At 37.2% G+C, this 26,720-nt stretch overlaps 1 protein-coding gene across 2 annotated transcripts in view; it reads left to right on the top strand.

The window, feature by feature from the left end:
- INPP4B (inositol polyphosphate-4-phosphatase type II B) overlaps positions 1-26,720 on the top strand; it is a 213,046-nt gene that overhangs the window by 114,537 nt on the left and 71,789 nt on the right. For both annotated transcript variants that reach the window (XM_014281287.3, XM_055728094.1), the window contains exons 11-14: positions 2,927-3,031; positions 9,251-9,359; positions 18,307-18,484; positions 23,901-24,113. In XM_014281287.3, coding sequence (XP_014136762.3) covers positions 2,927-3,031; positions 9,251-9,359; positions 18,307-18,484; positions 23,901-24,113 — 605 coding nt within the window. The remainder of the gene's footprint in view (positions 1-2,926; positions 3,032-9,250; positions 9,360-18,306; positions 18,485-23,900; positions 24,114-26,720) is intronic.

The raw sequence follows: 26,720 nt of genomic DNA, 5'->3' as shown, positions 1-26,720 counted from the left end.
CAATTAATTACTTTCATTCCAATCTCTCAATTTTTAAAAGAATCAGGTGACTGCATTAGTATTAGCAATTTTGGTTTAGCAGCATATTTACTTAAAATTGAGGTTTAAGCAAATTAAGACTATTTCTAATTTAAGTTGTTTTGACAAACACTTTTATCCTCAGAAATGGGTAGAATTATAGAGAATGCTAAGTATTTTTATTTCAAGGAAACATAACAGGAGTCTGAAAGGGTTAGGTAACATCAAAACAAATAATTTCAGGTTAATCTAAAACATGGATTTGTGGTTTTGGAAGGGAGTAGAACTTTGAAATTGTTTTGTTTTAGTTTGACCTGAAATAGTTTACACACACAGAGAGTATTTTTTTTTTTTTCACTTCAGTCATCAAACTGAATTTTTTTCATTCATCCAGCCCTAGAAGGAGAAGAAAAGACAATTGAGGTTAAGGCAATTTAATATTGCTGTGGAGAATTGGACACTATCCCTGCCTCTGTCACAAAGTTCCTATGTGACACTAGGCAAGTCAGACTTCAGAAGTGGTTAGGGTATGGTGTTCCTTTTTGGAAGCCTAGAAATAGAAGCAAGATGTTTTGCAGGAGTATTCAGTACTTATGGATGTAATTCAGCTCGGTGGGAGCTGTGCTTCCAAAATGGAATGTGATGTTGCTTTATAATGCATGCTCTGTAGAATGAGATCCCCTGTATCTCATAATGATGCATTGTTTCCTAAATGCTTTGACCTTAGTTATTCTCTGCCATTAGAATGGATAAAATTATATCCCTTTTATTCAGTCAGTTAAAATTATTCTATAAATATTTGTAAAGCCATTAGAAACTGTGTTATGCATGTGGTAGACAGGTTTGAGGAAATTAATAATCCTGGTTTTGTTGGATCCTTGAGCAATATATGTGAATCCAGATAGCAAAGTAAAAGTTGGAAAGAAAATATGAAACACTTCTTCTAAAGTGAGCAGCAAAGACCCTAAGCATTCAATGAGCTGCAAAAAACTAGTATGTGATATGTCATTGAAGGCTGTATCACAGCACCTCTTCGGGTGGATGTCAAATGAAGGTTGCATCTATATTCTGGTATTTCCTAACTCTGAAGAGTTTAATCTTGCAACAATAACAACAACTATTTTAATAGAAGGAATCTATTTTTCTTGGTCCTTCAGTACAACTTACCAGGTTATATGAAAACAAACTATACTGAAAATTAGTTTTATAATATGCAGATTGAGATATTAATTCCACTGCATGGATCTCTCATACCTGGGTAAACAGAATAACCAATAGCAGTGGGTGGTTATTATCCCATATGTTTCTGGCACTCACTGGATGGGGACTAACTCTTGTTTCACAGATCTTTTCTGAAAAGAAGAATAACAAGACTCAGCAATGCTGCATGTGTTCTACTCCAGTTCAGGATAGATGTGTACTCCAGGGAGAGCAGACCTCCTCCCTCCTACTCTTCTTTTGCCTGTCCCTTTTAATCTGCTGTCATTTTATTCTCTTAGTCTGCCAGTGCTTCCTTGTTTCAGACCCAGTTATCATTCCTTAAGCTTTGACCTTGATCTCAGCTAAATTCTCATAAATAATCTGCCCCTGTTCTGTTTTCTTTCCTAATTATTTACAGTCTTCTCACCTGCACTATTCCCATTTCGTTTTTGATATAGTTCGAGTTCCTTTCACTGCTCCCATAATTTTGCTTTTCTGCACTGTCCAAGTACAGGTTTCCCACTGCTGTTCGTCATCATCAGTGACTCCTGGTTCCTGCCTGTATCCCCAGGTTTCCTATCAAATCTGAATCTTTGACTCCTGTCAATTGCTTTTTTTGCTACCTCTGCTCTTAATCTTGTTCATGTATTGCTTTCAGTTACTAAACTTAGGTGGCAGCCTAAGCAGGGTTGACTGGTCTGGAGCATCACTGGTTCTCTTTGGCAATGTGATTTGCATTGGGAGACTCAATGTTAGTCCTGTTGGAATCTTTGGCCGTTTCAACAGATAACCTCTAGCAAGTCTTCACTGAGCAAGTCAAAAAGAATTTGTCTTTTTGTTGTTGTTGTTGTTTGCAAGAAAAGGTTGAACCTTTCCAAAGATATTTTATTTTTAATCCTATCTGAATCAGAGGAATTTTAGTCCAAATGATTAATGCTTGGCAAAATGATAGGGTGCTGAAAAAATGGTCTAAGTATGGGCTGACTGAGTGAGAGGATAGGACCACTTCTCTTTCCTAACCTGCACCCTTTCTTTTTATATATATGCTGTATCAAATATCTCCAGGTAAATTACTTTTTCATACTGTCAGGCTTTAATTATATTCCTATATACCACCATAGGGTATATAATATAATAATCTCATACTTTTGAAGTATGCAACCGGATGATTTTTTCTTTTCCATAGTGCTGTGCTGCTTGTGATTCTGGCTTTTTAGAAAGAAAACTAATTTACAATTTTTCTTAAGCTAGTTTGTTTCTTTATTTGAATTAATAGGAAGAATGCATAGCCTAGTGAATGTAATACTTCAATACTTTAGTTTGAATAAAAAAATGTTACTTGGTGAAAATGCATTACCATCATAGCTCTGTACCCATGTGTCCTTAGCACAGAATAAACATAATGCACATTAACTGTGACATTGCTTCAGCAGGCTATAGACCGATTTCATACAGAGGGAAAAAACGTCTACCACCTAGAATTAAAAAAATCACATTGTTCTGTGAATTAAAAGCTGTGTTGTTGCTTTCAATATGGATACATGCTGAGACTCAAGTTAGTGAACCATTCTTCTCCTAATATACAGTCGCACATTAAAAGTAAATTAAAGACGACTCCTAACATACAAACATTGTCCTCACATTGAAAAGAAGACAAAACATCTGCTGGGTGCTTAAGATAATGATTCTTTAAACTTTTGTTTTTCAGGTTCTTCCTTCAAATCAAGCTGTAGCAAAGGAGAAAAAACATTAGAATTCATCCCAATTAATCTTCATCTGCAAAGAATGCACGTGCATAGTCCTCGATTGAAAGGTAAAGTATATTCTGCAGAGAAATTCCCCAAGTATGACAAAGTATGCATTGAAATACAATTAAAGTTGCAGCTGAGAGGTATGGTTTCCATTTTAGCCCTTGTAAAGATGTAAATATCTTGATTTACATATCCAGTTTCAAGGATGAACATTAGGTGGACATGCTTTCACGTGAAATTTAAAACCGCGATAGAACTGAAAGGTATGCTGTTTAGAGAGCTGAATCTTGGTATTTTTGAGTTTTTCACTTAATAGTAGGATATTGGTAACAGTCTTATTAAACTTTGTAGGTAGGACATAAAGGTGCTGCAGATAAAAAAACACAGAAAGTAATAGTATTGAATTGATTTTATATTTTAGTAAATTCATGTGCAATTTGGGCTTACGTGGATTTGGAAGAAGGTTGAGGAGAAAAGAATATCAAAAAGTACACTTGACTTTTAAAGAAAATTCTAAGATTCATTTCATGTTGAATGTGTTTTGCCAATCAGTGAAATTAGCTTGTTCACAAGATTCATGCAGTATGGCTTGATACAGAAGGTTTCTTGTATGACTAGATTGTGGCGCTTTTTTTTTGTTTGTTTGGTGGTTGTCTTATTTTTTTAATAAAATCAAAATCAAGCTTCCAGATTCTTTATTTAAGAATGCATACTGCTGCACAGGCTTAAAGTGTTTAATTTTTCATTTTGATGGGTTCAAGAAACTTACTGTGTGGTTATTTCCTGCCTTTGTTTTGTGTACTTATCGGGAACCTGCCTGTCTTCCTGAAGGATTTGATTTTATTCTCTCAGGCCTGTGTACTTGCTTCTAAAACCTAAGCTTTCTGTTTTGGATGTTCTTTGGAATATTTCTAGAGCAACTGTGTGTGTACTGTCCATGGAGGACCACACTGAAGTAAATCATGAGATCAAAGAAGTGACCAGCTTGCCCATCCTCCACTTTTCTCTACAAGTTCTGTAACCTGCCCCCGGACATAGTGCCGCTGAGATTGATCAGAAGTCCTGAGTCTGTGCTGAAACTTAGGCGTCAGGTCCAAAGTTAAAGCTGTGCAAGGGATTTCTCTGCCTCACCTTTTGACACCACAGGTTTTGGTTACTGACTGCAGCTCTTGGAAAACTGTGAAGTGGTTATCTAAATTTCTTTTGAGTTCTTTTTTTAAAATAAGTATCAGGAGTGTTGTGCTCATTTTGTTTCTGTGATACCTCAAACAAATAATTAAATGCAGAATATATGTTGACTGAAATGTATTGGTAACCTGTGTGTGGTTAAAAGTATTCTGTTATGGCAATGCAGAACTAATACTGCCATAATTCATACTGACACACTGCACAATGTTTAGTAAGAGTCACGTTGTTCTAGGGCATTGGCTTAATTTTTCATTGTGATCCATAGTGTCAGTGTAGTCTAAAAGCCAGGCTTACCTGTCTTGTTTCTAAGGTGGTGTGGGTATTTTTTCCCCACTGTGCCACCAGAGATGGTGATAGAGCACAATGCATTTCCTCCCAGAGATTGCGGGGATGCACTCGCCAGCCTGTGATGCGAGTTGCGTGGACATTAAGGACAGTGCTACTTTTGAACTTAGTGTGTCCTATTTCTTAGGAAGCCTTAATGAGCTCAGTGCTGCTTGTGCCTAAGTCAACTTATTCAGTGCTACCCTGTGCCACGTAAGCATTTGCTTAGTGTTAAGTGGAAACATCTCACTGATAACACTGAAAATACTTTGAACTTCTAATACTGTCGGGAAGGGTGATAATTTTTTGTAATGTTTGTGATTCTGTTTAATGCAGAATTCTGTTGCTGCTGCTTGCATATAATTTTAGCAGCGTCATTTACAGATAAAAGATTGTAATGATACAAAAACATATAAGCAAATCATAGTATGGTGAATAATTTGATGATAATTTGAGATCTATTAAATTTGCTGTCACTAGAAACAGGGAAATTACACTCTGTAAGGTTTTTGCCTTATAAATACACTGCATCTAAGCAGATTGTAAAACAGTAAGTACAAGCAGTGATTATAGGAGTATTATACTGATGTTCATCCACTTCCAAGTTGGAACACAGGGACTTCTGATTGTCTGTTAGATACTATATTGGTTCAATATTTTGTTACTTCTTTTAATGAACAACAGTGCCTCCAAACATTTTAACAAGATGGGGATTTATAGTAATAGAATATGACAGCACTGTTTTAGTTTAGCTAATGTTTTGAAGTTAATTGATTGTTCAAAAGCATTTTTAGATTTCTAATGACGACAGGTGGTCAGAACCTTAATTTTACGTCTTTTCAAGAAAACCTCTCTGGGAAGAGGGCATTGTATGTTTATTTCCTAAATAAAAAACTGGAATGAAATATTCCATTTAATCACCCATGACTTTTACACTACCTGAGTTTTGTTTTGTTTTTAATGAGTTTTCTCCTTTGTCCTCCAAAACCACTTTGCTTGTGATGTATGGTTAATTAGTGCATAATTTCAAAGGGTACAAAAAGAGATAAATGTTAGAATCATCTTCTGAATTTAGAACTTTGTTTAAATTACAAAACTCTCCCTTTTTTTCTTTTGCTGTTGTTTACTGACCTGAGAATTAGATAACATGGTTTTTGTTATGCTCAATTTTAGAGATTTTGAAATATTAATAATAAAGAGAACTTGTGTTAAAATCAGGGAATTTCTGCTTACACATATTCTTGGAAGACTGACACCTTAGTTACGGGGAGCTCTTTTCATGTCTTTGTATACAAAATGGGTTCCTCAATATGCTTAGGATATTTTGGTAGCACTATAGGATAAATATAAGAAAAAGTAATTGATAATTGTTATTATGTTCACCTTTAGTTGGATAAATGATTTCTGTATCTATTACATAGCCACCGTCCAATCTATTTAGTCTACAGAAATAAGTCTCATTTTATGAGCACTAAAGAGCTGTGTCTTGTATTAGATATATACGGTTTGAACAGGTTTTGTAGTTGCTAATCATTCTGGAGTAAGCAGCACTGACATCAAGTTGGTCTTTCTCATCTCATGCTTTGCTTGGCCTATATCAAAGGGCACCTGGAATATAACCTGGAGACTGCTGGGGGCGGGGAGAAAAGATAAAAAGAAAGCATGTGAACATTCACAGAGGCGGTCATTAAACAAACTGATGAGCCGTAAAGCTGTCATTAACCCTTACGCTGTCGAATGTCTTGATTTTGGAATGCAAGATAGGTTTTAATCCCATCCCATCTGTCGTGTGTATGCTTTTTTTGTTCAACATGTTCAGTAACAGGTTTACTTTTACTGAACTTTGATTTGGGTTGGTACTGGGTACTGACATGGAATAGAAAATACCTGTGTGTTTAAACTTCTAGTAGGAACACTTTGAGAAAAATATTATTTCATTATAGGATAACTATCCCTCTCCATTTGGCGAACACTACATTTTGCTTTGTTCATCATCCTACAGAAGTTAAATTTATGTATTGCCATAGCTTTGCTTTTGTCCCTGTTTATACATTAAGTGTGGTTGTTTTAAATAAATTCAGGGGACTGAAGATATTTTTATTTTGCTTCTGACCAGTGTGAGACACTCACTGCCTGCTGTGAAGGCAAGAATGTTGCTTCAAATTTGAGACTGAGCTGTGCTTGACATAAAAATCCCTTAGCTCTTTAAATTGATCTGACAAAGCTTAGGTTTATGGAACTTCTACCGTGTCACTGTGGCTGCCACCGTGTTGCAAAAGCTCTATGCTTTATTCTGAAGAAGTGATGAGCAGTTAGTTTATATTTCTGCATGGTGAAGGAATTGTTGGGTTTTGGCAAGTGTGTAACAGGTGTTAGTGTTTCACTTGTATAAGTAGGAGGTGAGTGTATCTCTGGGTCACAATTAGCATGAAATGATGGTTGATTTAGAGTTCAGTTTCCTTGCACTGTTTGCATTTTCTTTCTTCAAATTCTGAAGTAAGTATTTGAGGAAGGATTGAGGGTTTTTTTAACATCTACTAATTAATCATTTGGGGGGAGCACACTGATAATATGATGCAGCTCCTATGACTGCTGCATTTTAAGCTTTACCTCAACTGTAAACAGTTGTCAGCAGTAGTCTGTTCGTGAAGTGGGTGATGGTTGTGAGTTCCTGAAACATTCCTGTACCAGTGCATTCATGCTGCATGTCCTTCACAGGGACCTGCATTGATGTGTAAGTGGAGTATGTCACAAGGCATTCCTCCCGAGTCTTGCAGCACTTTCCAGTGTACTGTGCTCTGGAGAGTGGGAATGAGGCTGCCCCATGCCCATCAGCAGGGTTGTAGACATTTTCTTCTTCGCCATCCTCACTCTCCCATGTTCACTTGCATGGGGTAGGTGCTCAGCTGTTCTGGGTGTGTCTGTGTCTCAAACAGCTGCCCCTTGACCATGCTGAGAAGAGGCCACAGGCTGAATGAAAGCTTCCTTCTAGGTAAATACAGCCACCACCACCGCCCCCAGAGTAGCTGTAAGCAGGGTCACTATTTATTTTTAAAACAGAGTCATAAAAAGCACTAGGGTTTAGTCTTTCAAATGTGTTCCTTTAGTTTCATAAGTTATCTGTAAATATATTCAGAAGCCATTATTCAGTTAACCTGATGGGTTCATCTCTTATTTTTGTTTCAAGACAACGCTGTTTTAAGCAATAGAACTACTTATTGTCAAGTACCGGTGGAGCTCCAATAGCCCAAGATTATTTATGATGGATACATTTCTATGAAGAGCTGAAAGAATAGGCTATTTAAGAATCTTGAAGCTCACCTTAGGCTAATGAAATTATGTCACTTCTCCTTTTAAGTGGAAATTGAAGAGTCACCATTTCATTGGAGTTCAAATTAATTTGAGCAAATATGCTTTGAGATTCAGCTCTAGAAGTAAAACATAGTTCATTAACTGTGAATCATTTGTACAGTGTTCTTGCTTCTAGGGATATTTATCATCAGAATGCAAGAAAATTTCTATTTTAGGAGAGGATTAGATTTTAATTTACATGGAAAGCTTCCTTGCTGAATAAAATAGTTCACTAAAAAAAAATATATCCTCTAATATTTCCTATAGAAATACATTTCAAGAATGAGACATTCTGACCTGTATTTTTATACCTTCAGTAAGCTTGGGCACAAAACAATTACTGCTTAGGACAAACGTAAATTCTGAAAATGTAAATTTAAACTTTGAAGGGGTAGTTATTGTGGTTTGGGATGTAGCTGAATCTTCATCTCTGCACTGGCAATCAATCACAGGCAAAAAATGAGATATTGTTTTTGAAAAAGATGTTCCGTCTCTCCAGTTCTGTAAGCATACATCCACAGAAAAAGTTCATCCCATATAAATATATATATCAATCAGGTACATACATATATATATATATATATCAGGTACATACAGAGAGTAAGAACAGTTTGTTGTATCAGCAAGAATTTCAATAGTATAGTTTATTTCTGGTAGCTTTTTGGCTGAAAACAACTGACTTGTTTCTAAACATATATAAAGACTAAGTATATGTCATAGAACAGGGCGCTTCAGTTTAGCATTAAACAGGTAGTTATATCTGGAAGTGGAAGCTAAACAAATTGAAACTAGAAAAGAAGTGGAGATTTTTACTAGTCTGATTAACCATTGGAGCAACTTCTCTGGGAATGCAATGAATTCATTGTCATTTGAAATCTTTAAATCAAGATTAAATGTAGTCTTTTTTTTTTTTTTTTTTTTTTTTTGGGAGAAAAATAAATGGCTTCACTCAACCAGAAGATACAAGCTTGATGCAGAAATCATTAGCTGTAATTCTGTAAGCCTGTATTATTCAGGCAGGCAGACTATTCCATCATAGTGGTCTCTTTTGACTCTAAAATGCATGAATCCGTGCATCTTAACATGACTACAAGTTAAATAATGAAAGGGGTAGTAAAGTGAAATATATGAAGGGCCAATTTACTTGGCAGCTTTGTAAACTGCAGAGCTAGAATGTTGTTCTACACTGTGGCATATAATTTAGGTGTAGCAATAAATCAGATAAAATTTCTTAGGTGTGCAGGTGGCTGTATGGAAAGATTGATTAGCTCTTGGGCCTCCTTGAGACACAGATTCTCTGTTATTCCTTGGAAATAATACAGACTTGTTCTCACGTCTTGTAAGGTAGGTATCATAGTGTTGCCATACCTTGGACATAGACGCATGCAAATCTCTGTGCTTGTCTGTTCCCCTTCCAGATGCTCTGTATGATGTCATCACTGTGGGAGCCCCAGCAGCGCATTTCCAAGGATTTAAGAATGGTGGTCTCCGAAAACTGCTGAGTAAATTTGAGGCAGAAAGACGGAAGTAAGTATTTTCTAAGTAGCTAGGAAAATACTAAAGTTGCATTACAATGTTATGAACTCACTGAGTAACAAAACAGTTTACCCTGCTGAATACGTGGAATACTAGGTTAAAATCTACTAGAACTGGACAAGCATGCATTCATGAAATTTTTCCTTTATCTTCCCTCCTTTGCTGGACAGTAAAATTGTAGCACAGTTTACTTTCAGTGTCAAGACTTGTTTTAAACACATACTAAAAACTGTGAAATTGTCTTTCCATACTATAAGAAGCTGGAGGAATATCAGTGCTTGAAAACACATGGTTCAGAATGAGATATGTCTTTGGTAATTCTTGTGCTAAGTGCAAAATAGCTATACACAATTTTTCAATAAAGAAACAGCAGCTTAATATAGCATCTTCTTTTCTGACAGCCGTTGGCATATGTGGACAAAAATCTTTTTAGCGTGCCTGTGAAATAAATAAAAAACTACTCTTATTCTTCAGAAAGCCAAAATAAGACTAGGCAAAGAGACAGGCCTTAACTGGAGTTTCAGTTTATTGCTGTACTCAAATGCTTTGGTAACCACTGAACACATACAGAAGTGTTAGTTGTATGTTTTTCTATCTCAGTATTGAGCATATTTGTGTTTGTTGCTATGGCTGTTAAGAAGTTTCAAGCAGCCACAGCTGACACTGGCAGCACCCACAGCTGTGACTGCTCAACACTTGGACTAACTGTGCCAACCCCATGCAGTCAGTGACACAGCATTCGAAAAGGAATGCAGGAAGTACTGTATGTATACTGATCTAAATCATCACGACACTCCATAGGAAATGAATCCCATTATAGTTAATGCTTTAAAAAGTTTCACAGGTACATTATCATAAAGAATAAAAGAAGAAATTATAAAAATCTACTGTTGATTTCTCCGTTAACTAGAAGTTGGCATTAATGCTAAAACCAAATAAAACCCAGCAGATACATTTCCTTTGAAAACTTTTTTTTCCCCCTGTTGGTACTGCATGGCATAAAACCCCTATTAAATCTTCTAAAATCTTTCATTTCCCTGGTCACCTCTGGTGATGAAACCTGCTAATGAAGCACGAATATCATTGATTGTTAGACCTACAAATGGACTTTGTGTTAACCACAAGTACCTATTCTGCTGTCAGCAGACTGGTATAGGCAGCCTTATCCCCATGATATGGAGGCCTATGAAGTACGTGTTTCTTGATTGAAAAAATGTCTAAAGACATTTCATAAATTATCTGCAACTTAACTATCTGATTAGTATAGTTGTGATAGTATTTAGTGGGGGTTTATTACATTTTGTAAGAAATTGAAGTCATAAGTGATAAAAAGTCCTTTGCAGTTCCAGTCCTCACAGTGTTCATCTTTCAGAAAATGAACAGTTTCTCATTTGCACAGTTCTGCAGCATATCCGCATTGGCTCAACGTGGTTTCCCAAAGTGGAGGATAGCTGTGAGGCAAACTTGAAATTATTATCTGTGATTTCTGCTCATTGGAGAAAAAAAGGGGAAATGCCTTATAGGGAAGAGACAGTCTGTCTTGAGGTCTTCCTGGGAGAACATGTATTGCAGTATCTCATAGGAATGAATGGATAATACCCTTGTTTCTTAGTTGCCCATAACAGGGGAGAGGAGGAGATGATAGGCCAGACTGTTCTTTGGATCCTGCACAATGTCACCTGTCAGAAGGCTAAGATGGCAAAGGATACTCAGTGCAGCAGAGCCTCTTCTCATTTTCATTCATTCCTATTTCACTGACTCAACCATGTAGACCTCAGGGTTGATAGAGGATTGTGTTCAGGAGCACTGGGTAAACCTTTGTGCAGGTTTTACTAAGGCATTTGAACCTATTTCACAGTGCATACACATCACCTTATACATCACCTTATATCTTCCCTGCTGCGTAGACTTTTCTGCATCCCTTTGAAGCACCTGTATTTTGGTGACTTTGGAGGACAAGATGCTGGACCTTTACTCTGACAGTGCAGTTTTCTTTGTGTTTTTTTGTTCCCCTGGAAGAGCACAAGTCTGTCTTTAGGATGATACAGCCAGAATAACGACATTTACTGTCACGTCAGACTCTTCCTAAAAAAAGATCCTTAGTCAGGCTAACAAACTAAAGTTTAAGCACTGAAAACAGGGGACTGCAATTTTTCGCTAATTGCTTGCCAGACCTGAAGAAAGTGGTCACTTAATGTATGAATTCCCATGAATTAGAAAGGAGGAAACCTCCAAAATTCATCTTCTCTTTATCTTTGAGGGCAGCTCAGAGAAAAGTCCACATGATGTTTTTTTATTTCCTCAACGAGAAGAACTTTTGTGAGTCAAAAGGCTGGAGCAAGCAAGCTCTGAATGTGATCTCACTTATTTGAATATTCAAAGTGAGTCTACCTTAAATAGATACATAAAAGGACCATTCTCATTCTTACCACGGAGAAACTTCTTTCACTGTGGCAATGACAACTTTATATTGTATGCACCTGTTTGTTTAGCTGCATGAGGATGCTTTGAGGACACATAGCATTTCCAGGGGCAGCTTTTACAATTTAAATTTTCTGTTGTAGAATGGGAACAGCTTTTCTGTAGGTTTGGTTGAAGGAAGAAGTGACACCTTGAGATATCAGTCAGAATACAAAATGAACAGAAAAAAATGCAGATTTAGCAGCTGTTGCCTTTAGGCTAACTGAGCTGAAGACCTAGAGGAAGATGTGGGAAGAGATTGTTTCTCAAGCCAGTCCTGGTAGCTTTCAAAACATTGTCAGTGCACATGACAGAATGCCTTGAATGCCTTTGACCTTCAGGCTGATTATTAGAACAGTTTATTGAAATATTCAACGGTGTCAGCATATCATAAAATAGTCCATGCTCAAACCTATACTTAAGCAATTAACAAAAAAAAAAGGAACTGTTAACTGGTAGCAAGGTTATACTCCATCTTGCAAGAGCATAATTGCATTTGCAATTGCCAAACCAAAACATGATTGAAACATAGGTTTCATGAAAGCTTATCAGACAGAAGAATGTGGAAAATGTATCTGAAGATAGCTCTGGCATATTTTCTATTACACAGAATATACATTTCTATGCAGATGAAAGAAGGGAAGGTGGTGTATAATGTTTATTAAAAATGCAATATTTTTCCAATTCTTCTCTCATTTGTTACCACCAAAAAAGTCACATTAAAAGGGAAAAAAAAGTTATTTTTTGAAAATATGATCTCAGATAAGGAGGAGAAAAGTTCTTCTTTCAGGTGAAAGCAAGGCTTGATGGTATGTGATCTGAAGCCAGGTCCGTTGCTTTATAACGCATTCACAATCTGTACTATTCTTTATCTGCAACAAAGGGACAGATAAAGGGCTTTACCACTACAAACATCAGGCATGTCTATAAGGCATGACTTTAGTATGTCCCTTTAGTAACTAGTAGTGAACTTCATAAGACCAGTAAGAACAATGAATGCTATTTTTAAATCTTGTTTAGGCATGATAGTATTTAAATTGAGCTAAATGAAGTATGACGAATAAAGGATGCTAAATCATTGCTGAATAGTAATTACCTGTGTTTACCTGTGTATGATATACATTTATTTTAGAATTTTTTTCATAATGCTGCATTAGTTTGTTCTTTTTATTTTTTTCCTTCCTTATTTCTAGCTAAAAGAGAAAGTCAGTCAGTTGTTCAGATTCAGTCTTCTGTTGGCCTGCACACAAGCATGGATTACTTCTCCTTCCAGCAAATGGAAGGGCTTGTCTTCTCATCAGTCTAGATGGCACACCAAATTATTACTTTTAGAGTTCAGTTGTGCAGGAACATTTAAGGCAGATATTCTTTAAGTTATACCCATACAATGACTCACTGATTGAAGTGTTCATAAATCACTTTCGGTGTACATCAAAGAATATTTTCTGATTTAAAATCTAATTTGATGATCTCTGCTTCAGCCAAAACACATAGACTTATGATTACAAGATTTTTAATGCCCCAGTACTAACCATCAAGAAAAACAGAGGTGTCCCACAAGCTATATTAGGTGCTGTGATTTGTTATGGTTTTGTACACCATTTCTGGCAAGTTCTTCAGAAATTATCCTACTTTCAATTAGCACAAACTTAAAGCTGGAATAGTACTGAAAAGGATTTTCTATTGATCTTTTTTTTTTTTTTTTTAAAGCCATACTAATTTGGGTTTGAACTGTCTAGAAGGACCCTTTTTTGTTTGACAAGGCCTAGATTTTTGGTCAAGGTGTGCTCCTTTGCTAACGTGCTTGTTACTAGAGATTTTATTAATGCCGAGATCTTCAGGGTTCCTGTTTCCAGAGTTTCATAGCCTTCAACCCATTTCCATTCTCTGAGGAACCTGAAATGGTACTATTTCACAGAAAGTCACAGAGAAGTTGAAATAGTAATGATTTGTGTTGATCTAATTGCAACCTTTATTCTGAAAGGGAAACCACAGCCTGTCAAGCACAGCATTTCTCACAGAGACATTATTCTTTGCTCACTTCCCATTTTTTGTGTCTCTGTGTATATCTATGTGCGTGTGAGAAGGAAAATTAGACTTTATGAATATGAACAACTTTTCACTGACCATAAAATCAATGTATTAAGGTCGTTGGAAGTTTTGTTGAGAAACTGCCGAAGTTTGTGCTATTCATTGAGAGAGAAAAATCTCATCACAGTACTTTCCAGCCGCTAGGCTCTCTGGACAGAATTGCCTGAAGTATTTCCTTAAGCATACACAAAAGAAAGGGGACTGGGGCTGGACAAAGAAGAGAAGGAGGAGTTGGGGGAGATTTGCATGCAAAGGTTGGCAAGGATTGCAAGTTTTGGAGAGCAAGAAACTGTTCCATCTACACAGACTCTAGGAGTGGCAGGAGGAGAGTGGATCCTGGCTTTGCCATTGTTTCTTTTAACACATTTCAGCTGGTGGCCAGGAAGAGGCTGCACTGAAAGGCACTGTTTAGCCTCAGGCTTATGGTGGGGCACAGTACCTTTTTCCTTCTATAAGAACTGTGCTCAGTTACCAGGCATGAAATTCTCCCCTATTTTAAAGGCTGTTTGCATCTTTCCACCTATGTAAGACACTCTAAAACTGATTTGAAGAACTGTGGAAGGCTTTCCCTAGGCATTCAGCCTTCCTGTAGGGAGTCTTCCTAGAAAGACTTGCTGTGAGATTAATGTATCCACTGTGGCATCTGTCCTACCTGGGTCTCTAGAAAGCTGATGATGGGCATGTTGACCTTTCTTTTCACTGAAGCTCATGTCCTATTGCCAGCTGAAGGCATTGATGCAGAGTTATTCCAAGGGTCAGTTAGGAGTGAAGAGGAAACAGAAGAGCAGCAATAGAAGGTCTGTGCATACAACCTTAGCCATTTCTTCAAGATAAGGATTTGTGGAGATTTGGGCTTCACAAGTAAATATAGATTAGACAGAAGTAATAACATAATTTCATTTTCCTCAGTATTCAAAATTAGAATTTCTAAGTTTGCAAGGGAATCTTAGGGAAAAAAATAAATTCAAACTTCTGATCTCTCAGGCTTGTTTTCCAAACTTCAGTACTGATCATATGGTTTATTTTTGTTTCGTGAGGCAGTGAAAACTCTGAGGTTTGGGTTGGTTTTTTTTTTTTTTATGTAGCAATTTATTTTTAATCATAACTTCCCACTTTAGACAGAATACATGTGATGCATAAATAAGCCACCAAATTGGTATCTTCAGTAATGTCATAAGCTCGAGGTTATCTGGGGCTAGATGTTCATGCTGTGTATGCTTTAACTGTGTTCTTGATGTTAACGTCTGCAGTTTTGACCATGAAAAATGTGAGGTCAAATGTTCATTGTTCAAAGATTTTAACCCAGTCCCAGATGGTGACAATTTAACTCAGTCACAGAAATTACTCAGTTAACAGCAGGAGTGGAGTTACATGGAGTGTCATTAAAAATTAGACATTTAGCGTATTGCAGTATTTATTCTCAGGCAAAAACTTTGTTAATTTAGAGTTAAAATCACAGATGTAGTCAATGTCATCTTTATTAAAATTACATGACTATGTCATTAAAGCAATTTTAAAACTGAAATGACCACTGGCAGTCCTGTGTACATAGTTAATGATGGTGCCAATATATGGAAACGATTAAGTGTGGGTTTATATGCTTAGTAGAAGCTTTGAAACTTAACCCAGAAGACATTATTATAGAGTTTTTCAAAAGGTGCATGACTAATAACATATTTTACATATCAAAGGTAGGTTTTCATAGTGCTGCTGATTTCCTGCACTGGACCTACCCATGTGGCCTTTGTCCTAATGCAAAAGTTTCTTCTTTCTTGTAATTCCCTTCATCTAGTTTCTGCATTAGGACACCTGTGAAACATTTCTCCATATATTTTATCACCACCTACTTCTTTTAAGTAATACTACTTATATATCATAGCTACGTGTATCAGCAAGCTCTAAAAATTATTATTTATAAGGAAACTAATTTAATTGAATTGGAAGTTAGTAATGTCTTTTCACAAATGTGAAGGCCACAGAAAATCTCAGGGTAGTCAGCCTTAACAGTGTTGAGACACAACAATTAGAAATTTCAGGTACTCCCAAACCTGTTCTTTTTGAAAAATAATTGTGCATTTTCTTGGGGAGAGGGGGAAGCTGCCCTCAAATTCTGAAAGAAACTGAATATTTGGAGTTGTCTCATGCTTTCTGAGGCTCAGGAAATGTTAATATTAGCTAAATAATGAGGTCTGGTAGAACATTCTGAAGAAAGAGTCCTTCTCTTCACTATGTCTTTCAGTTAAAAGCTGTGATTGGCTCTATTAAAATGAGAACTACCCACAGGTTTAGAATCTTTCCTCTTTTCTTACAGAATTGGCTGTAGCTTTTCTGCTGCAATATTCAGTGAAGCTTAGAGCTGTGGGAGATCAGTGAAAATTATCTGGGAATTAAAGGTTGAGGGGAATCCCAGAAAGGAGTATGTGCATGGTGAACTTGGTAACAGTGTAAGCCAGATCCAGCCTGCAAAAAGGCTCTTTAATAGAGGGAGAGAGAAGCCTGATGGGGAATTGGAGAAAATTCTTCCATGCTGCCAAGTATCAAGACTTTTAAGACTGTGTCTTTGCTACAATTAACATAGACTGTTACTCTTCATCCCTGCCCTGTCTAGGGAGTCTGACAGCTTGAGGGTTGCAGTGAATGTAGAGATAGATGTAACTTTGGAAGGGAATTTCACTAACAGTGTTGCCACCTTGAAGCCAGAGCTGTGTCCATTTCCTCATTTCTCAGAGGGACGGTGATTTTTTTTTTTTTTTTTTTTTGCTCAATTTATTAGGACAGACAGTTTATACAATTAATTTTGTTGAAATATTCATGATTCTGACCACTGCACTCATCAGTCTAGCAACTCATATAATGGATTGTGTGTTGGAGACATAGTGATTTTAATGTGGCTGGTAGCATGACTGATCATGGCAAAGCTTTGCTGATTCAGATGCCATTCATTCTGACTGCCTCTACAAGGAATTGTATCTAAAAACGGAGGCACTGGTGAAAGACAGAAAAACAGGATGGAGTATTGTGGAACTTGGGACTGTAACTCGGCCAAGTATCTAAGCAAGAGGCTTAGTTTTAAGATGGCGTGAATCTGTCTGTTTTTGCCAAAAGTTAAGCCTTTTAAGTTTTATGGAGGTGACTTCATTTGGACTTCTGAATGTGTATTGCATATGTCCTTTATTGAATTAAATTTAATTTCTAAATTGTAGAAAACCATTGAGGAGAAACTGGAAGGGACACTAGAGGACACAAAGGGGAAATGGGGGAGTGAAGAGGTCTGGAAAAAGACAAATGAAAAGCAATACGTGAAGTTCAAAGGATTGGATGAGTGTCAAAATTCAGGTCTTGATATATGAAATTAAGAAAAACTGAAGTCATTGGGGAAAGGGTGGAAGAGGCTGAAAGATGTATGACAAATAGACACAAGGAAAGAAAAGAGATACAGAACCAACTGGGGAGTAGTATCTACATTACTTTGGCATTGGTAATGTTCCAGAAGTTTCACAGTTGCATTTTTTTCCTGCATTATGGGTTGATCTGAAACTGCAAAAGATTTTTGTTAGTTTCTCTGAAAGACTGAAGCAGGGCTTTATAAAGAGAAGGATTATGGACAAGAGTTTTAGGTGGGGAAATGTATATTACAGCAAAGAACCAGTAGGTGTATGCATGCTGTCTAAAATGGAATTTTGGAATAAAGGTATAAAAGGATACCGCATAGTTAGTAAGTGTTGGGGGGAAAAAACAAGGGAAACAAAAGAAGTTGTGCAAAAGAATTCCTGTAGTTTCTGAACAGTTAAAAGGGAAGTAGGAAGTTTTCAGTGTGCACTTGTGTGGTTTTGTAGTAATTAACTCTCACACGCCATTTCTGTGTCTTTTCTTGCAAACTAAACACGGGGTTTTTTTATTGCAGATAACTGGTTATCTGGTTATTGAAACATAGTGTGGCCATTGATCAATTAAACATTAATGGCTCATTTTGAAAGACCTAGTGAGGTAATTAATAATGTGATGGGCAATTCACTGGAAAAACAAAGAGCCTTATGCTCTTTGTGATTATTACCTGACTTGGTGAAACCTGTTTCTCTAGAATTACATTTTTGAAAATAAATAAATAAAACCCCATTTTTCTTATGTTAATATTAATTGCTGATTACGTGATTAGGTTGAACAGTACTACTTGGAGTGTTTGATGGTGGGCAGTCTGTTACCCTTTACTGTTCAAGCAAGGATTTGGTTTTACCATTAAAGGAAAGAGGGTTTCAATGAAATCAGTGAAGTTCAGGTATCTGTAATTTTTTTGCAAAACTAGGACTAAGATTTTTAGCACATTAAGCATTGTTATTAATAGCAGAAATTATTTTGACATTATGTGACTCTCTCTCTGTTATTACAGTACTGGATACCAGTGTATTTACTATTCACCTGAAAACACAGCCAAGGCAAAAGAAGTTCTCAGCAACATCAATCATCTACAACCTCTCATATCAAGCCATGCAGACCTGCTGCTTAATTCTGCAAGCCAGCGTTCTCCAGACAGCTTGAAGAATTCTTTAAAGATGCTTTCAGAAAAAGTAAGATTCAAATCTTCGCTGCAATGGAAAATGGAATAACCAAGTCTCTAACTGCTGAGTTTTTTTCTGCATAAATTGACTTTCACAGCATCAGGAAATGTTAAATAAGCTCTGCTAAAATGAACTTCAAAACGTTGCTATTAGAAAAAGAATGTTATTTAGCATTTCTGTAGGCTTTTTGCATAGAAAAATTAAGGAAATCTATAAAGATTGTCTTTATTTGAAAGTATAATTAATTTAATTTCATGTGTCATTGTTATCCTCTAGTGTTCACATACTGGGGTTTATAGAAAATAGATTATTGTAATTAATTTTGTGTTATGATAAAAGTTTATTTTGTTTCTCTTTCTGTGATACATCAAACTGCTACTTGTGGGATGTAGTTCAAGCCAGGTTTGTGCATAAGCTTTAGAACAATACAGCATTATCAAAAATGGTGATATAGTCTGGAAGGAGAAGCTAGGAAGTTGGCACCAGGAGGTCTCAAATTTTAATTCTTTTTCTCCTATTATATTCCTCTGTAGCTGTAGGCTCTTCCTCATCTTAGTTTCTTTAGCTCTAAATTAAGGAAGATAGTATTTTCCACTTGTCTCACAGAGTGATATGAGAGATTAGCTGAAGTCTAAAGTACTTCTAAGCATATGTTAGCCTATAAAAATATTAGGCACTATAGCTATGACCAGAGGGCTTGAAAAAAGTTTCCCATTGCTTCATGGGCCGTACCTTCTGTAATGTGATCTCAATATGACTTAATAACACTATCAATAACCATTTCAATATATCTTCAGCTATTGGGAAGTGGCAACCCCTGTGGTCTGTTGAGCACTATTATCCCAGCAGTACATTGTTCAATGGGAGAGTTTCAAACCTGAATATTGAGCTCAGCTGCATACTGTGAAGGCATTGCATTGGAGCCACGGGGGAGATAAACGTTGCTCTCAGTTACAGATGTTAAATCCAAAGTAACTCTGAGAACACTGAAGTCACTGTGAATTACAGGAATGATATAAGAAAGTAGAATCCAGCCTGGAAAAGAAAGGGAGGAATTTAGGAGGGGGTTGTGGCAATTATAGTGTACCTTCCCATGTAGTACTGGAGGCCGTTCTTTATTGTGCATAGAATAGGTGGAGCTGCTCTATTAGTGGTTAGTTCAAAGAAATATGCATGCACAAGTAAAACAAATCGAAGAAGTGTTTGTTCTGAAGATTCAAGACCTGGTTTGCTGGGGAATTCATATATTAGCTATAGCCGTTTGCTTTGCTCTTCCCATCTTTGCCTGTCTGAGCAGGAGGAGCGGATGATTTCAGAGCGGCTGCAAGGAGCTATGATACTAACCTGCCATTTGAACCGTGGCCTATTGGAGAGCCTGACTACAGAAAAGGGCCAACAAAGACAATCAATTCAGTTTGGAAAAGTCACAGATCTTTTAAATTTATAGCTGGTGATTTAGTTGTAAATGTTCATATCAACTTTTCAGGGCCAGGATTAAATTGCTGGTTAGTACATGAGCACAGCTTCCCAGATGTGGAAGCAGGAGTCTCACCTGATGTAGTCCACCTGACAGCCCATGCTATCTATCCAGCCTCCACCTTTTGATTGGAAGAGATGAATGCAGTTGTCTGGACAGCTGCTGAATGAACAGTTGAGTATCTGCTTCCCTGTCTATTCCCAAATGCACTCTGAGGAGAAGGCAGATAATTGAGAAAGAAGGTGGAACAGCTGCTCAAGAAACTAGTGTGGAGGGATATCTGCTTGTAAAGAAGGGAAGAGAGTTGGGGAGGAAAGGAAAGGCCGAGAAGCAACTTTAGAGAAGGGCACTATTAAGTTTCAAAAACCCAAATTGTGTGAACCCACATAGTTCTGCAATTAGATCCCTCATATATAAAACAAAGCATCATCTTGATATCCTAAGATAACCTGTCTATATAGGTTATCTGTATAGGTATACTCTCTGGTTCAGTGTGGGAGAATCAAGACCAACAGAGTGTTCCTGGTTATATTTAAGATAGGTTGGCATGCTCTTCTGACTAGAATTACATGATGCTTACCTGTATGCTTGAGGCATATGAGGTGCTTCTGCTCTTGCACCTTTTGTATACTTTCTATTTAAAAAAAAAATGTTCTCATAGTTTTAACTTGATAGAAATTTAGAAATTAAACCAGTGTTTGAAGAAATCATAAAAATGATTTGCCTGGTGATTAAATCCCTCAAGTTTATTAAAAAGCATATCACTTTTTATTTAAAAATAATGTTAAGCTTGATATATAGAATAATTCTTTCTAAAAACATTAGGTAGCAGCGAGTACATCTGAGATATATATATATATATATATAATAAATCTTTCTAAAAACATTAGGTAGCAGCGAGTACATCTGAGCTATCAATAATGTCAATTACAGTTAAGGATTTACTTTAGAAATGGAAGGACTGGCTCCATGTATTGAAAGTGGAAAATTAAATCAAGTAATTCCACTGCTGCTTCATAAATTGAGCTTATTCTCTCATATTAAGCATGGTTTTACTGCTCCATAGATGATTTGCAGTGTACTGTAGTGTTTTCCTGAGACTAACCTTTTATCAACACTTTCTGTTAATTGATTAAGGAAGCCTTTAGCTGTCGACAAGTATATCAGCATTTGCAGCTTGCAGAAGGCTTGATAAATTCATTTTCCAGCTATGCCTATCTTTGTTTGCAGAAATATTCTTTAGTCAAGTATCTAAAAGAATTTGCAAAGTTTTCATTTCTTTGTATAGACTCATTTCGTGATTTCAATATGATTTTATAAATAGTGATGTTCTGCAAATTTAGCTGTACTGAGCTGTAAGAAAATGCAGTTAAAATGTAGTTTGTTGTTAAACCAATGGAATCCCTGAATGGAATTTAATTAGAGAAGCACTTTAGTTTTTATATGAAAAAAAGGAGGTTCACTTCCATGCCAGTTTGCTTTTTAAAATTATTTTTCCCTATAAAATATTGATATTAGATTAAATTACTTAAACAGCTAGTTACCTAATATGCATTACAGCCATAGTGGGCATTCCTTACTTCAAGGTGTCCAATACTTAATTTTTTTCTGAAATTTAAAGCTTTTTTGAGTCTACCATGCCTGGTGCAGAGACCTGAAATGATCTCAAGCAGACTTTGAGGGGGGGAGGTACAGACCCTCAGCAAAACCGCGACGAACTGTAGAACCATCTTGAAGAGAAGCTCTGTTGTTACCATGCAAGAAAAGTCAACTCCACAAGTCTCACTTTGCCTCTGCTTTATAGAAGTTTGATAAGGTTTTATAGCAGTACTCCCCAAAGAGTACCTATTATCTAAGCACACAACATGTGAAGGCTAGAAATGTAGAAAAGTGAAATTGTCCTATGATGCGTTTCAGGGCAACCATGAGGCAGACCTGCAGGGCTATGTATAAGAAAACTGCAGCTGTTTAAGCACCCATTCCCTCAGGCACCAAGTTAGCAAGGAGGACACAGAATAGGTCTGGTGAAATTGCCGGGGAGATGAATAGTGTCACCAAGCCTAATCACTAAAGAATCCCAGCTGAACTCTGAAGGAAGTCCTGATGTTGGTTTAAAAAAACCATAACTTTGCTTAGATATCCCTGAGATTCTTACTTTTAAGACTTTGGAGTTTTATTTGCAGCAAATTTTCAGCCTTTCTATGTGCAACCATGTCCTAAACATCATGAAAACAGGAAGAAGGAGAAACTTCTCAGGCATGTGCCTAACCCAGCAGCTGGAGCTTTAAGACACCAGTTATTTAGAGCATTGTGGTCTAAATGTCAGTAAACTTCTGAGGGCATATTGAGGTAGGAAAGCCAGAAAAATAAATTGGCATAGGAGTAGAGGTGCCCAAAAGGGGAGTAAGTACTAGTAAAAAGGGATGGGCTAAGAACAGAAGTAAGAAGTGCAGAAAAACTTTGAGAAAGATTTACAGGGAGATAGATGCTGACACTTGAAACTTGTTTGGTTTGGGGTTTTTTTTGCTACTTCTCCTCCAGGTTTTGCATAAGAAGCATGAAAGGGCTGAATGAAGCTTGGCTGGGCAACCTTTATTTCTATAATTTCCTAGCTTTGTGTGACTGCTTGTTCAGGCTGGTTGCTCTGACTCTTAGCTACATATGTTTCCGCATGCCCATTTAATTAAGATTGTGTGCATAAAGGCAGTTCAGCATCTGAATCTGCACATGACAATCCACTATGTTTTGGGTAAATAGGAAGGCAGCTAAATCCCACTACTCTGCAATAAATAAATTCAGGTAATTGGGCTGTGAGAGAAATGTGAAACTGTTTCATCATCATCTGTGAACCAGGGCCTCTGACTGAGGAGAGGAGCTCTGGCAGCCTGGGTCAGGTGTGGTAGATGTGGTATAGTGTCAGGGTGCATGCTCCCCCTGCTTGGACAGATGAACCCTGTCAAATGTTCAAAAATGTGACTCGCCCCAGCTGTCTGTCACTGTGGCTTTGCTACTGATTGCCACCCTGAAGTGAAAGGAAACATCTTTGCGCTCACCCTCTCCTGTTCAGTAAGTCGTGCCAGCCAACTCCGAAGTAAGAGGCATGGTGGAGACAGGGCCACGTGTTGTGTGACTGCCCCAGATGGGCGTGCATGGCAGAATGGCGGCAACTGCAAGTGCTGTTGCATAGATACAGTACAGAGATGCTAAAGACCATATGCAGAAAGCATTTTCCTTTTCCTGTTGGGGTGGAAGGGAGAAAAATCATGCAGGGGAGGTTGGAGGTTTTTAAAAATACAGTAAACTTCCTGCTGTCACAGTCAACCAGAAGGATTTAGAAAAATGATACAGTGATTGAATAACATCTTCAGAGAGCCCGGAAAAACTACTTCAAGGTTTCCTTTCTTTAAAAATGAGTAAAATAAATGTAGAAATTGGTTGTCATCACCTGCCTTGATTTCTGGGTTGATACCTACAGGTACGAACATTTATCTCTGGAAACCCTGCATTTGCCGCTACTGCAATCTCAGCAGTGTAGAATGGTCTGGTTTTAAGAAGATCCTTAAATTTGTTAATCACATTTTATCTGACACTTACTTGGAAATTATTGAGCAGTGGTTGGTTAGTCTTGGAACTTGTTCTTGTAGAGGCTCATCTCTGCAGGCAAAATTTGGAACTCAAATAGAATAGGATTGTGTGAAAAAATTGATGATATCTATGACAGATACTGTACTTTTGTGTTAATCCTTCAAACTCTGGCTTTGTAGAATGTGATGATGTCCCTGAAACTTTTGAATTGTTCCTCATTGTTTGTTGGTCTGCTTTGTTTTCTGCCTCTCAGGCCAGCCTGAAACAAATAACCGCTCTGCCTAAGGGCAGTTCGGTGTTATAGCTGTGTTGCAGTATTGCATTCTTTGGTCTAACCTTTTCATTCATTGGGTTTTTTTCTAGACAGAGTTATTTGTGCATGCATTTAAGGATCAGCTGGTCAGAAGTGCCCTTTTAGCACTATACACAGCCCGGCCTGGCTGTGTCCTCAAGAAACCAGCTGTGCCTAGAAACAGTGCAGAAGAGGAGGGTGATTCGCAGCATCAGGGTCATCCTTCTCAGATTAAAAGACAGGACTCTATACCCCATCATTCCGAGTATGACGAGGAGGAGTGGGTAAGTAGTCAGACACTCTTGGTTGGTATTCAATCCTTAACCTTACAAATCAGCATAAACAAATAAAAGCCTTAAATGTCCCGGTCATTTCTTATGGGGGGTGGGGCGGGGGTGGCAGGGAGTGGGGAGGGGGTGTGGCAAGAGGGGAGCAAAACCGTGAAATAATATTTTTCAGATGCATTATATGTTTTGAAATGAACTTGAAAGGATTTTTGTAAGTACGGTGTGCTTCTGAGTGGCTGCTTGGTTGTACATGTAGCAGTGAGGATGAGGAGTATTTCTTGCCCAGAGAGGAAAATAGCCTTTCTTTGCTCTTTAGTTCCTTTTGCAAGTTAGGCAGATTTAAGAATACTGGAACAACATGTGCTATTAGGAAGGAAAATTCTTTCCCCCCACCCCCCAAGGCTGAACATAAATGGTTTAAAATACACATGAATTAGCCCTTAGCAAAACAGAGCTCTTTTCCCTTAAGACTGTTCTTAGAGGATGTCTGAGACTGTGTAAAAGAATTAAACATGGCTTTTAGATTCGTAGCATATCTTTCAAAGATTTATATTATGTATATGGCTGAAATTTTGTAAATTATTTTGATGGATGTGTTTGATGGATCTGCTTCTTTTTTACATACACCCTGAACTTAAGCTATTTTTACTTGGTTCAGGCTCATACTTTCAGTTCATCACTGCATTCTCATAAATGTAAAGAATGCAAGCATATGAATCTCTTTTCTATATAATTAATTACTTGTGCACTACAGTACTTACACCTGAACTGTAATTTCTATCCATACCACAAATAATGGAAGATAAATATATTTCTTCTAGAGAAAAGAGAAATATTTCCAACCCCCCATGCATTAAGTAGTCATTAGATTTAAACAATAACTAACTCATTCTTTTATGTCATCTGGTTTTAGAGGCTTGAATTCACTTTTTCGTGTTTTCTCAACAACCTGAGGGGCTAGAATGGTTCATCTTTCCTTGAAATCAAAGCCAAAATGTTTGTTTCCAGCTGTTGAAACAGTCAGAAAAATAAATACCACCATAGATTTAATAAAAGGGAGAAATTTTGCATTGGAAAAATGGCATTTTTGTGCAAGTTGTATTTTAATTTAGTACTTTAATTGAGCTTTTCTGCAGAGAAACTAACTTCACTGTGTTTCATTATCAATTTTTTTAAAAAAAAATATTTCTGCCAGGTACTTGGTCCTCATCTATTAAAACATATAAGCATATTAGTTTAAAGTGTAAATATTTTTTCTGCTGAATTAATAAGATTACCTGCTTGATCAAAGTTAAGTGTATCTAAGTATTTTCTGAGTTAAACTGAGTCAGAGTCACTGTCAAACTTGAGACAGTATAAATCTTAGAGAAAATTTGTTTTTTTCTCATATGAAAGATCACGCTTCCATTATTTTTCAGTTCTTTCTGTCAATGGTGGTAATGAATAATATGAGTTTTAATGATCAAATTGTCATTAGCATGATGAAAAGAGAAAGAATAAATGAGTTTAAAATTTGAAAAAATGCTTAATCTACTCTGAAAGTTAACTATAAGGAAAAAAACTTTGAGATACATTGCTTTGTATGCACAGTACTATATCCTCCTCTGTTGTTTTCCACACACACTATTATCAAGCACTAGAGTTGCAGTTTGCAATTGGAATTTCAATTTTAATTTTGCCTGAAATCTAATCAGTGACATCAAGAACTCTTTAAGCTGACCCTGTTCCATCCACTTCCAATGACTGCATTACCTTACAACCATCATGAAAACGAATACAAGGCAGCGTTCAAAAACTAGGTGAGATCCACTCACTTCTCTGGCATCCAAAGTTGTATCTAAGGAATAATTCCCATTTGCTTAACTGTGCAGGGTGCCCTTTCACTGAGTGACGAGTGTTTTCCAAAAAGCCGATTTCTTCATAGCAATACTTTGTTGTACCTCTCCTTGATACCAAGTACAAATACTCATCCCAGGGTAACTGACAGCAGTATGGTTTCAGCTGTTTACATCAGTACAAAGCATTGCTGTTGAAGGAAAAACAACTTGAGAGTTTTAGATTGCCTCTGGGTAGATAGTCTCTTCCTTAGCCAGCTGATTCCACTATCCTAGAACCTCCCTGCAGGAGGGAACAAAGCATGTTGTCCTGTATAGCACAAGAAAAGGTAGGCACGTTGCCATGTGGAGCTATTTCTGCTCTCATTTCTGACTGGCTGCTCGCCATGGTTGGAGCTACAAAGAACAGGCAAAATGGCATTTCCAACAAGTAATGTACAAATACTGACGTGGTACTCAGACAGGCATCTTGAATACCGACCTGTGTGCAATACATTCTACTCCAAAGCACTGTCACATCAAAAAAGGGTGTTAGTCATGCACATTAGTTAAGATATTTGCTTTATTTATAAGCATACCTCAAAAAGACCTTAAGGCAATATGGGGCTATCAACCCATATGAAGGAGGCAGGACACGGTATCTTCATAGCACTGGGGAATGCAGTTGCTCTCTCATACTTGGCACAACTAAAGCATGCAACTGCAGTGGTGTATGTAGAGGGAAAAGAGATGTCTAAGGAGCTCTGTAGTGAATTTAGAAAGCCTGAGA

The sequence above is a fragment of the Falco cherrug genome, chromosome 1, assembly GCF_023634085.1.
Source record: "Falco cherrug isolate bFalChe1 chromosome 1, bFalChe1.pri, whole genome shotgun sequence".
Classification (NCBI taxonomy): Eukaryota; Metazoa; Chordata; class Aves; order Falconiformes; family Falconidae; genus Falco; species Falco cherrug.
Note: the sequence above shows the minus strand (reverse complement) of the source record. Positions and strands in the feature narration are given on the sequence as shown.